This window comes from Fusarium proliferatum (genome assembly GCF_900067095.1).
Source record: "Fusarium proliferatum ET1 genome assembly, contig: FPRO_scaffold001, whole genome shotgun sequence".
NCBI lineage: Eukaryota > Fungi > Ascomycota > Sordariomycetes > Hypocreales > Nectriaceae > Fusarium > Fusarium proliferatum.
Genome location: NW_022194790.1, coordinates 6229230 through 6241518, shown reverse-complemented (window position 1 = coordinate 6241518; position 12289 = coordinate 6229230). Strand labels below are relative to the sequence as shown.

The window sequence follows — 12289 nt, the reverse complement described above, 5'->3', positions numbered from 1 at the left end:
ATGGTGATGCGTATCTGGAGCGATTGTTGCCGTTATGTGCAAGGCGAAGCCTCGGCGACTTGCGATTGGCTGGACCAGCAGAGTATGAATCGTAATATTCCACAAATTCTCTACGAGTTAGAGGGATATGTGAAACCAGTTGGTCAAGTAGACAAGAACGTATGGGGTTTCATCTACATCCCAGACCCGGCCGAGGCAGAGGACGGGACCCACGTCAATAACCCCATGAACAGGTCGTCGCTCCCTCCGGCTCCAGTCTTCCTCCGGAAGTTCGAATGGCCACCGACCCTCCCTTCCCACGGTCGGCTCATGAAAGCATTCACCTTTGTCATGTCAACAGAAATGGTTGAGCAGCTTCGGCAAGACCCTACAGCTGAGGGCGTGACATCGGTCAGCGATACTATTCAAGCGTTCGTCTGGCGTTCAGCCATAAGAGCGCGTCATCGTGTGAAGACTCATCTGTGGTGCGAGACCTCTGATGAAGATAAAATGGCCATAGTTGAGTTACCTATCGACGTCAGACCGTATTTCTCAAAGCTGCTACCAGAGTCGTATATGGGTAATCTTGTCATCATCAACCGACCAAGTATGCCTGTGGCGATGCTCTGTGGCACAGGCACAACAGTCGGGCAAGTTGCCCAGGTGCTCCGAGCTGCAACAGTTCACATCACACCCTCATTAGTCCACGATGCATTCACGCTGCTGCAGTCGGTACCTGACTACACCAAGGTGACTACCGCGTGCATGGGGATGGACGGGATGCATATTGCAGTCACCAACTTGATGCTTTTCCAAACAAGCGCTATCTCCTTTGGAGACGAGTTACTGGATGACAGCGGCATGCCGTCAGCGATGCGCATACAGATGGTTGCTATCAATGCGGCATTCCGGATGGCGGTTATACATCCACTGCGCGAAGACGGAAGTATTGAGTTTGTTATTGGTATGCTGCCAGAAGAACCTGATGCAGTACTAGCAGATGGCGAGTTTACTAGGTATTGCAGGTTCATAGGTTAGCTTGGAGATGAAGTATGATAGATCTCTCAGTCGTTTTATAGGATGGCACTCATTACTATTTGAGTTTTGTAAGTAGAGATGGTAAGAAAGTTATGTATCATCTTGAATATCTAGTTAGTAAGGTATTTAACTCTTTAAATTAAAGCGTATTTAAAAGGGCCTTTAAGAGGCAAGTTTTATATTTATCAATATTCTTAAATGTATAATTAGGTCTTTCAAATAATGCGTATTTAGAATACGTCTTACTGCTAATTTTAAGACCATTTGGCTAGCGGGTTCCAGGGTAGCCGGATTGTCCCTCCGTCTCTACAAGACGCGATCCCAACCCCACCCGTACTCGTCCTAAAATAGCACACCAACGTCTTTGGCTCCCAACCCCAGAAACCACCTGCTCCGAGCGTATCTCCCATACCATCCAACTCACCTTCTTTCTCCAGCTGTTCTATCCTCGACCTTCTGTGCAACGCTGTCAGTCACGCGCAACTAGTATGTCGAAACGAGCTGATACCTACGTCAATACATTCTCGTATCCCCAAACCACGGCAATAATTGGCGACGGAGGAGCCTGGCAGAACTCCATTCGTCTTTTGGATATAGCCTCATGTTTGATTTCGATATTTGATGAGGTCGTGCTTTCACGAGACAGGTTAACCACCAGTCGTTACAATCCAATCACACTTTACTTACTCAGCGGCAAGAAGCTCCATAGGCCGATCTCCGTAGGAATACAGCACATTGAACATCTTTCTTTCCACCTCAGGCCATGGATCCCCAAAGTGTTCAACCAGCGAATCTCCTTTGATTTGCAGAGTTTGTTGTGGGGTTACCAGGCTTCGAACTATTTGCGTAACGTTCTTGTCTGCAAACACGGCACCATGTATATGCAGTAGTGGGCCACTCTGAGGCTGGAATGCACTTACAGAACCAGGGCTTTGAAGAGACCATGGCGAGCCCAAACTCTGTATATCAGGAGTCGCGCCAACTGTTTCAACAGCGGGACTGTGAGCATAGCTGGAGGTGCTCTGTGGATGTTGCCCATAACAAAGCGGCGGCGGCGATACTTGTGGTCCAGGTACATAGACTGGATAGTAGTGCGTCTGTGTTTGCGTGTGCGTATAAGTTGCTGTCTGTACGGGTGGTGCTGCGTGCTGCTCTTGCTGCTTGTTTCCAAAAAGACCCATTATCTTGGCTCCAACGGCGCCAGCGCCAGCGATTGTAACAGACTGGGCCATCTTCCCCAGGGCATTTTGTTGGCCATGGCTTTCGTGATGCTTCTCAAGTTTATTGCGAAGCGTAGAGCCAGCCAGAAAGCCTCCACCCATGGCCAGTGCAGTCTTTCCTAGGCCACGATCTCCATCCGCAGTGACTTGTGTATCCATCCCCACTTCCATGGTAGTTGGCTGATTCTCAATCGCAGGGATGTTCGGATCTGGACCTTGAAGGCCCTGATATTGTTGTTGCTTGTGTTGGGCCTCGGGATGTTTCCACTGAGTGGCCCCTGTAGCAAGAAAGACATAGTACCTAGAACACAAGACTGAGCCACTCATTCGGACCCTCTTACGAAATTTAACTTGGTGAGACTTACCATGCATTATGCTCAGGGCTCCACTTGGCCATCCAGCCAGTCGGTAAGGGTGACCCATTACCTTCCAGCGTTTCCTCCGCAATCGGCAAAGTATATGCTGACATATAGGCAACACAGCGTCTTTGTGGATTGTTGGCAAGGAGGAGGATGGTGTTTGAGTTTAAGGGATATGGAAAATTTGCGAACCAAAGTAATGAACTTCTCGAATCTTGGCCGTGGCGTGAATGAATTGGGGACTTTGACAGGCTAGACGGGGTTCTTATACCCCATTGACGCACATGGTGCGCAGTGCCTCTAAGGACGGGCTGTTATTGAGAGGGACCTCAGAATTAGTGGCCAAGTCCTAGACTCACAACGGGGAGAATCATACATACGTATCAACACACCACAAGCAAGTCACGAATGATATCGGATTCAGCACGGAACGCAATGGGTGTAACCAGCAGTCGATTACCGTCTGTAAAGTTAAGCTTGAGGTTGCCTATAATCAACAAGGACGTAATTAGTTTTCCTGAACTTAATCTTTACCTAAATATTCTACGATAACCAATAATTCTTGCTGCAGTGGATGCATGGGTTTAATTGGGGGTCTTAAGACTTTGTGTGTGAAGTGCCGATAACCGCTTTTCAGCCTGACTGAGATATAATTCTAGTCAGATCTGTAGCCTAATGACATGCCATACCTTCCTCATTGGTTGAAAGTAACTCCGGGGCTATGATCTGACGTAAGTACTTTAGTATTGCAAAATCGAGACCTTTTGTGGCTTAGGCAACTATTGAAGCAGTGACAGTTTCCTGAGTTCTTATTAGTTACAATTTATTAACTCCTCTATTATTAGATAATTCTCCGACTTTCTACGGAGAGAAGACGAGAGCATCTTAAGTTCTCTATATTGATTCAGGCTCTTTGCCACACCTCTCGGCAACAAAGAATACATCTAGCTAACAACTTAAACATTATACCATAATGACTACCTAATGCGTACAACATAGAGAAGGAAACTGGTTAAAAATCTCGATGTCAATAGCAATAGGATTACAACTAAATGCTATGAAACTTTAACAAATAACCACCAAATCAGACATTTCCGCTAAAATTCTTTTGCTAGACATGTCTTCCTTGCTGCTCGTAAGGTCAGGGACTTGGGTACTGGGTACAGGTTTGCAGGAAGTGGAAGTCCATTTCTTTAAATCAGAATTCCACAGAAGCTCTGTAGTATCTTCATAATGGTTCGACAACTCTGTGTTACTGGAGACCAGTGCACTAGCAGCAAAATCTCGAAGATCTGCCTTTTCAAGAGATCCTGACTCAGTCTGCTCGGGGCTCTCCGACCCTGGACTGGAGGGGGTATCCTCTTTTGTGTCCTGAGACTTTTTGATCTCTCTCCACTCTTCAATAATGCATTCCCAACAAAATTGATTCGGCAGAACAATAGTCGGATGACCCATTTGCAGACAAAGAGCCATTGTGGCCAGACGACCAAGCCAATTGCCCATAGAGCGCACAATCGAGGGATTCCCGGGAGATTCCAATATCTCGTTCCAGTTGTCGATCATTGTGAACTGTGGATTTCCTATGGCGATTTGATTTGTGGTATGAGAGTCAGTGTGCAGACACGCATTGTCCAGAATCCGTAGATATGGGCAGCTAAGTTGGCCCAATATATCAAGGTCCGCAACCCATTCCCCATGATCGTGTATAGACACAACAGATTCTAGAAAGTAGACCTCAAAGTCTCTGTTTCCGTGAGCACCAACGTCGATTGGAAGGACGTAGTCGGTGAACCGGAGGTGGAGAGTAGTTGACTGAAACGAGTTCTCAAGCTTCCCGTCGAACGTATCGTGGGTCACAACCCTCCAGTCTCGCTCCACATCACGAATCTGAGGCTCTGTGGGCGGAATCATCATTGCTATTCCAGGCTTTCCAATGCTTCCCCACACTCGTCGAACTTCAGAGGGCAAAGCACCTTCAGCGGGATCACAGAGAAGGGCCGCTGCGATATAGATGGAATCGCCGGTGGCCATCGCCAAGACATTGCTCAAGTTATCAGGACTGACAGCAAGACATCCAGATTCAAATAAAGCTATGCAAGCAAAGGTTCTCCCAATGTCAAGTGAGAACGCAGAAAATTGATATCCCATGACGTCGATATTCGGAATCCATGGCATCTTGAATAGAGGCTGTGATGTGACACCGAGAGCTAACAGGGAATTTGGTAACATCTTGTAAATATTCTCCACAGTGACAAGCGCCCGTAAGCTCGACAGAAGGTCCCGCCTATGCATGATAAAGGCATCAAGGTACCCCAATAGCTTCAACGGGCTAATCGAGCCTCTCTCCAGTGATCCCGAGAGTGCTTCGATATTAATTTGGGTGGGTAGAGAGAGTGAGCCAGTGCGCTCATTCAGAGGCTGAGTTGCATACAATGCAATCCGATTCGGGTCCCCAGCGACGAGATGAAAAGAGACCTCGCTGGGATAGAACTCTTCCAAACCAGTATTTGTATCTCCGTCTAGGTCAACGAATGAAGTAAAACTATTGTTTGACTTGAACCTTTCAAAAATCGTTGGCGGGCCCGTCCAAGTGAAGGAACTGTCCCCCTTGGTTACGGAAACCATTTCCGATTCGATGGGAAGTGCACATTCTCCCATGCTTGCAATCTTTTGAAGTCTCGAGTCATCATAGTACCACTCTTTCATATTCTCATCTGTCGCGAATTGCGTTTGAACCCAACGAACATGTCCGATTCCTTGAATAGAAGATCCATCGTAGTTCCTCTTTAATGACGGCCGTTGAGTTGGAAAAGCTGTAGCATATTCAAAGTTTAGAGAGTAGCTCTTAGAGTCACCTTTCCCAACCAAGTATCGAATAAGATAAGCCCTCTCACTGCTTTGGCCGATGGACTCTGCATATGAGCGTAGAATCTCAACCCCATCTTCTTCATGATTAAGAAGAGGCAGAAGCGTCGTGAGCTTTAGTATGCCGAACAGTTCGGGAACCGGTCTCCCTTCTTCCAGAAAGCTTTGGCAATGCCTTTCCCCATAGCGCATGAGCTGGAGACATTGTTTCTGGGCCAAATCTCCTGAATGAAGTAGTGGATCCATAGCCCTTGCAATATAGCCCAACCAGTGCATCATTCCTGGGGCGGCATGCTGATGGGCTTCAGAATCGATATACCCCCAGAGTTGGGCAATAATGGAGGCTATATTCTTCCGATCTTTATTCCATGACCGAGTCAGGCTTCCGACCGAAACTTGAAATAGCTCTTGAACCGTGATGCGATTTCCCTGAGTTGCAAGTGATCTCTCCGCCATCACGGGCCCGCCGTAGTAGCGGAGATGGGAAAGTGGGAGAGACCAATACACTCCATGGTGCTTTGAACTCGCTATATTAAGCCCAATCGTCAAAAGCCCCGCTGGGTTAATAAGGTCATCCTTCTGTTCCACTCGAACTGGTGAAGGTCCCTTGCCAAGCACAACCATGTCCGGATATAAGTGCCAAGAAGAAAGGCCTAGTAGCACGGCTCCATCTTGGACAGACTGAGGGAGTCCTTTCACAAGAGAGTCAATAGCTACCATAGCAGATCTCCAAGAGCCCCGAACGTTTTCAAAAAGTTGTGGTGTCGTGCTGACAGGAAGTTCGGTGTTGTCCACTATGAGCATGAGTTGCTTCTGCTTTTTAGCCATCGATCTGTCGGCAGCCTGAAGCCAAGATCGTGCGCTCGCTTCCCAATGAGCAAGATCCTCTCGCGGAATCGAAATGCGAGATGTAAATTGAGCTCTCTCGTATGACGGGTCAGTTTCCTCAATTCCGGCAAGCTCACGCTTCCTTTCAGAGACGAGTTCCGTCCAGATAGATGTAGCTTCCGCGGTAGACCACATTCTTGCAAGCATGCAGGCAAGCAAATAAACCGGGATGGCGTGAGGGCCCGAAGTGGCAGCTGCCCATATACCAGTCCCATCTATTCCAATGTGATCGGCAAATATTCCATCCGACTTTGATGCCTTGGGATTAACCGATCGGCATTGCGCAATTTCTACCGCACGCCGTCCATAGGCCTTGATAAGATCTGGTACTGGAGGAATCCAATCCTGGAATAAAGCACCCAATTTCCGTGCTGTGACATGAGGCATACCATCCTCAGCCGCACTTCGTCGTGAAGGAGTTAACTCATTTCCCAGTGGCTTATATTCTGCCGGCGCCTGAAGCTTGATGACACTGAAGTCAACATTGAGCGTGGCCAGACCAAAGTTGGCTTCCGCGGTCTGAGAAATCAATGATGCGCCTATCTTCTGGATATCCATGTTCTTGGCTGTGACGAGGCGTCGTAATCGAGAAGACACCAACTTAGATATAATATGTTAGCTCCAAGTTAGAGATTATATCTTTGTGAGGGATTGAACATACCCCTCCAATAGTCGGTAAGGTTGTGGTTCGCCTAGTTGCCTTTTTCCACTCAGGAGGCCTCATAAGCTGCATGGCTTGAAAGGCATGGGATCATTGGCTCGCCCTCATAGCCAAAGGCGGTAACGACCTGGCCACAGCCGTACAGCCGCCTTGGCGGTTCGGAATCAATGAGACACCTGTAAGCCACGGCGGCTATAATTTCTGCGGACATCCCGGTATTAACCCCTCTTTAAGGGAACTTAAATCACTAGGTACTTATAGTACTATAGCCTGCCTAGTCCCACAGGACTATCTGCAATCGACCTCGTGTCTTACTCTCCTGGAAGTAGATCTGATGTCACACCGCCTTTAAACCTTACGACCCAGTTGTTTAATCTGCCTGGCCCTGATTTCCCAAAAACCTTTCAGACCTCTCGCCCACGCCATCTCGTAGGGTTTTCATGACAGTAAATCTCACCAGGCTCAGGTTCCCGCACAACGGCATTACTTCAGTGCTCGGAATGTTTCACGAGCTAGTCTGTATCATGATTCTGCGGTGAAGCTACTATTTGCCTGATGTCGCCGCTGACATACAATGTGAAATGCTTTATGCGAACGGCCCATCGTTTGGTAGAACCCAGCCTTTCCCTTTGGAGAACGGTATATATGTGGCCATAAGAACAAAGGATCAACTTGGGCATCTTAATACAGCTGGCACGCTACTTCAGCCTCCAGTTATACGACTGTGATATCAAGGGCGTCATTAAAGAGACTGGTTTGTTACGGTGTGCAACGGCATTGAGTGAAACTACAGCCACAAGTCGGCGAAAGCCTTTGTGGGAGGGGAAGAGAAGATGGATTGGAACTCTCTCTAACCACCGCCATGTTCCAAGGAAGCGACTTTGTATACTGGATTATGCTGTTGGCTTCTACATGTGTTGTTTTACGCGTCTTAAGGAGAAGCTTGCGGCGAAGAGAAAGTTGGGTATACGTTAGGTATAAGTCCTCAGTTGCTTAAAACAATACTGAACGTGAAATCGACAGATATGCCACTCGAAAAGATAGACATTAAATACTTAACTTCTAAGTGAAAACTGGGAAACTTTTGCCAACAGTATAATACGTGGAGCTATAGCTATTAATCCGAGGAGACGCTATACAGAGAAGATCAAACCGGCAGAAAGGGGATTGAGGCAACCTATGCAGCGAGTAGCCGATTGATAAAACACAGCTGCAGGTAGAAATAATACGAGCGCTCTAGACCCTGAGCGTCTCTGGGAACATCAATTTGGGGTTACTTACCCGGCGCCTATTAGATGCTATTCTGTGTCGGGTGCACTAATTCAACGCACCCCGTACATCGAGCACGTTGTCACTTTCATTTTTGATTCGCGCTGTTAACTTCGCCAAGCTTTAGCTTATGATAGGCGCGCCAGAGAGTAACGTCTGAACTGTAAGCTAGTCGTGATATGTTCTGGTGAAACCTGTGGCTGAGAGTCGAAAATGATCACATGGGACTTAGACTACTCGGCAGATGTGTTATACGAACAGCCATAGCCATACTCGGCAAATCTGTTTAAAGACAGATACCTCATTGTATGGGGAAAGACATGTATAGCTTGTAGTCAATCATGCACATTTTTATATCGTTGCAGGGTTACATCTGCCGAGCCTCAGGTCAACGGAATATCTTTTAGCGAAAGCCCTGCGCGCGCTTTTGTCTATACGACAGTTCAAACTACTGTATTTTGAGAAGGTTGACGGGAGATGGCGTGTTCTATCCCACTTGTCTAAGTCATTCTAAGCGATAATCCGATGTTTGGCTTACAGCTATTGGAACTCTAAATACATTCTGTGCCGTGATTGCCGAACTAGATCTGACTTGTGAACCAAATCTGTGGTAAGGCCGAGAGGCATACTAGTACTAGCAAGGCTTAGAGTTAAAGTTTAACATTTACCTACCAGTTTACTGGGTAGCCTACTATTCCAGGAGTTGTTTCAGATGATGATAGGACTAGAATTCTCGTATTCTAGTCTGTCCTTCATCTTACCCCTACCATGGCGCAATTACATGCCTGCTATCCAAGCCTGTCTCCGAAGATGAAGCTTCAGGATGTGTTCAGTATCATGGTAAGAGATATCACCAGAGATCCTGGATGTTGTTTACATATAAATATATCGACATACCGCTCCCTTTTATTATCTTTCTCCTCATCACATTCGCAAGTTATTCAATAGATCACTCTTCAACTCTTTTTAACTCACCACTATCTACCTCTAACATTCTTTTCACCATGAAGTTCTCTCTTGGTCCCATCCTCCTCGGCCTGGCTGCCATTACAGGCGTCACAGCCTCGCCTGTGCCAGCCTCTGATGCTGCCACCTTCAACGACAACGTCGCCAGAGCTCCTCATGCACCTGCTGTGCCTGATGATTTTGAGCAGACTGCCAACGTTGAGACGAACGAAGTCGCCATCGTCCCTCGCGACGTGAGCGATGAAGCAGCTTCAGGCTTATCCAAGAGAGCCATCAACAAGTTTTTCAAGATCCACGTCGTCAATGCAGCCGGCAGAGTCCTGGGCATCATTGTCATCGACTACGTGATCAACCAACTTCCCGGCAACCATGAGGGTATCAACGCCTTCTACGACAAACTCACAAACGTCAAGGTCAACGGTGAGATTGTCGCTACACATTTTGAGAATGCCGAGAATCCCTTCAAGACCGCACAGAATGTAGTTTTTGACTTCAGCACTAAAGTAGTTTCTGGTGTCATTGACCTGGGTCTTGATGCGGGCGGAACCGCTCTTAAGGTTGTTGGCACTTCGGGTATTGAACTGGGCAACCTTGTTGTCGCAAAGGTGCTCCATATCTTTAACGATCAGAACAAGAAGATTGGAAGCGTGGCTGTTTAATGGGGGGCTGTTTTCAAGTCGAGTGAATTTTAGAGGATGGTTTGGCGGGGCACAGATTGAGAGGGTTTTTACAGAGGCTAAACACAAAGGGCCCATCGTTTTTGATGATGACTTACTCTGACCGTTGGCCTGGACTTTTCCCTCTCGGCTTGTCTATCTGGGTTGTAAATAGGAGAACAATAAAACAATACATAAAAGGATGCAAAAAAAGAAAAAAAATTAAGTATATACAATAACACATATCTACAAGTTGATGTATATTATTGAGGGTTTTTAAGACTGCTATTTATGTTTACTAACATTATCGCTAGTATATACACTGTACCTTGTCTTAATACTAAGTGTGAGTTTCTATGTTAATAAGACATTTAACACTTGCAACCGATAAACATAGCAGACGTGACCTTTATTCTCCCTTCCCCAACTGAATGGTTTATAGGACTATAACTGACACCGTTGAGGACTTCAACAAGATAGTATATAAAAGTGCTAGTGAGTGTGTTCTATCTACTTGATAGTTTGGGTAAAGAATGATATAGCGTGCTAGACCGTCCTCCGTCCTGTTTCATTTGTCTTCTATGATTAGTTGTGCTGCAGTCGTCGAAACTGGCCACCCCCCAACTAGAAGTGAAAGCCGGCAACTTCAACGTCATAGTTAGCTCTGCCACAGTTCAGATTGGCAGGCTCATCATGGCTACAAGATGCACCCAGCTCGAAAGACGCCTCGTATATGCCGCCGGTAGCTGCCTTGTTTCCTCTGAACCATACACATCCTGCCTTCCACTCCCTGTTTACAAACTGGTAGAAAAGATCTTCGCCAATGTCGCCCCCTTTTTCTGTGTAAGCTGAATGGACTCCGATACCTGGGACATAGTGTTGTGTACTTACAAACAGAAGCAGAGGGCGTCGTACGGTACTCCCAATTGCGCAGATCGTCAGACCAGAAGCGGGTATCGTAGTAAGCGCGGCACAAAGATCTCTTTCCACTTGGGTCAGGAATGTCGACTCCAGTATCGAGGCGCTTATGGAGATAACCATCTTTCTCATATGTGATGTACGTCTGGATAGGTGAGGTGTGGTTGAACTGCCACTCAACGACTGCGGGATTGTCAATAGTCCTGTTGAGTCCATGGCGCTGCGAGTTTGCGTTCTCATACCAATCAACATCAACACCATCGACACGGAAAACAGGGGAGTCGCGAGGAGTGGGAGTGGTCAGTCCGATGAAGGTAGCTCCAGCGGTGGCACCAGCAGCGGCGATGAAAGTGACGAGATCAGTGAGGATGTCAACACTACAGGCGGCGTTGGTAGCAGAGCCATGAGCGCAGTCGAGAGCGGTGTTGCGAAGAGAGACAAAGAAGGCACCGGCACTGAAGGTTGCAGTGCTCACCAAGATGGTCAGGGCCGTGATAGGCCCACGGGCAGCTAGCAGAGCTGGGATAAACATATTTTCTTTGTAGGGTGAGGATGGTGAGGAAATGAAGGAGTTGATGTGAAGGAGTTTGGTGCTTGCTTGGATTCTGATACTGAAAGCGACGGGAGTTTATATGTTTTTCAGAGCTTACAATTCTTATACTATATATTCTCTTCTATACGGACTAGAAGGTCGTTGGAATCCTTAGGTGATCCCTGTATTGCCGTACTGTGATTCCTGCCGTCTCCTGCGGGTACCTATCGGAGACTGTGCCGAGCAGGCGGGTAGATCGGCAGCCGTATATGCGGTGGGTCTCGTATTCAACAACTATTTACGATGATCTTTGTCGCTATTGAGTTATAAAGGAAACTATCAGGATAAACTCTCTACTCACCTAGCTTTGAGAGGCGTAATTATCTTCTAGCAATAAAGACCGTTTGTACGCGTCGGGGCAAAGTCTTGTCCCATGGCATTCTCTCGGTTCAGCAACTTGGTCATCTTATGACCAAGTGCGTTCTAGTGATGCCTGGCCGATGCCATTGTCAATAAGGGTTTCCTGAGATTTGATCTCACTTGGATAGACAGAAGGCCATGAGTTGATCACATCATTGACTCTTTGGGAGCAGAATCGCCTGCCGTTCTTACCGGCAAGATGCCGAACATCCATAATTTGTTTGTCAGTGGCCATATACGTGGCTCGTGTTCCTTTTGCCAACCCGTGATGAATGGAATCTTGTGCTTCAGAGTGGAGGCAATGAGGCTTTGTCAAGGTGAAATGTGAGTCCGTGAACATTTTCGCAGATGCACGTGTCGTCTAGCGCCGGCATTGTTCCAATGGATATCAAGTTATGGCACTGTTTTGATTTAAACTTCGCGCTATTACGACAGCTGATCGGGGCGCTATATTGCGCAAATTAGGGACTGCATCAACATGGCCTGACCTTGTGGATTTAAACGAAGCTTCTCTTCTT

The 12289-nt window shown here is 47.1% G+C and overlaps 5 protein-coding genes across 5 annotated transcripts; 2 read left to right on the top strand and 3 right to left on the bottom strand.

Annotated features, from left to right (window-relative positions):
- Nucleotides 1–1017, top strand: FPRO_00040 (uncharacterized protein; the record flags this gene model as incomplete). The annotated part of the gene is made up of 1 exon (XM_031225834.1): nucleotides 1–1017. The coding sequence occupies one exon, from the start codon at nucleotides 1–3 to the stop codon at nucleotides 1015–1017; it is 1017 nt and encodes a 338-aa protein (XP_031076430.1).
- Nucleotides 1018–1700: 683 nt separating this feature from the next.
- Nucleotides 1701–2706, bottom strand: FPRO_00041 (uncharacterized protein; the record flags this gene model as incomplete). The annotated part of the gene is made up of 2 exons (XM_031225833.1): nucleotides 1701–2538; nucleotides 2603–2706. The coding sequence occupies 2 exons, from the start codon at nucleotides 2704–2706 to the stop codon at nucleotides 1701–1703; spliced, it is 942 nt and encodes a 313-aa protein (XP_031076429.1).
- A 955-nt stretch (nucleotides 2707–3661) lies between these two features.
- FPRO_00042 (uncharacterized protein) lies at nucleotides 3662–7082 on the bottom strand (the record flags this gene model as incomplete). The annotated part of the gene is made up of 2 exons (XM_031225832.1): nucleotides 3662–6949; nucleotides 7011–7082. The coding sequence occupies 2 exons, from the start codon at nucleotides 7080–7082 to the stop codon at nucleotides 3662–3664; spliced, it is 3360 nt and encodes a 1119-aa protein (XP_031076428.1).
- Nucleotides 7083–9283: 2201 nt separating this feature from the next.
- Nucleotides 9284–9904, top strand: FPRO_00043 (uncharacterized protein; the record flags this gene model as incomplete). The annotated part of the gene is made up of 1 exon (XM_031225831.1): nucleotides 9284–9904. One exon carries the CDS (start codon nucleotides 9284–9286, stop codon nucleotides 9902–9904), a length of 621 nt encoding a protein of 206 aa, XP_031076427.1.
- Nucleotides 9905–10525: 621 nt separating this feature from the next.
- Nucleotides 10526–11351, bottom strand: FPRO_00044 (uncharacterized protein; the record flags this gene model as incomplete). The annotated part of the gene is made up of 2 exons (XM_031225830.1): nucleotides 10526–10734; nucleotides 10793–11351. The coding sequence occupies 2 exons, from the start codon at nucleotides 11349–11351 to the stop codon at nucleotides 10526–10528; spliced, it is 768 nt and encodes a 255-aa protein (XP_031076426.1).
- Nucleotides 11352–12289: the final 938 nt, after the last annotated feature.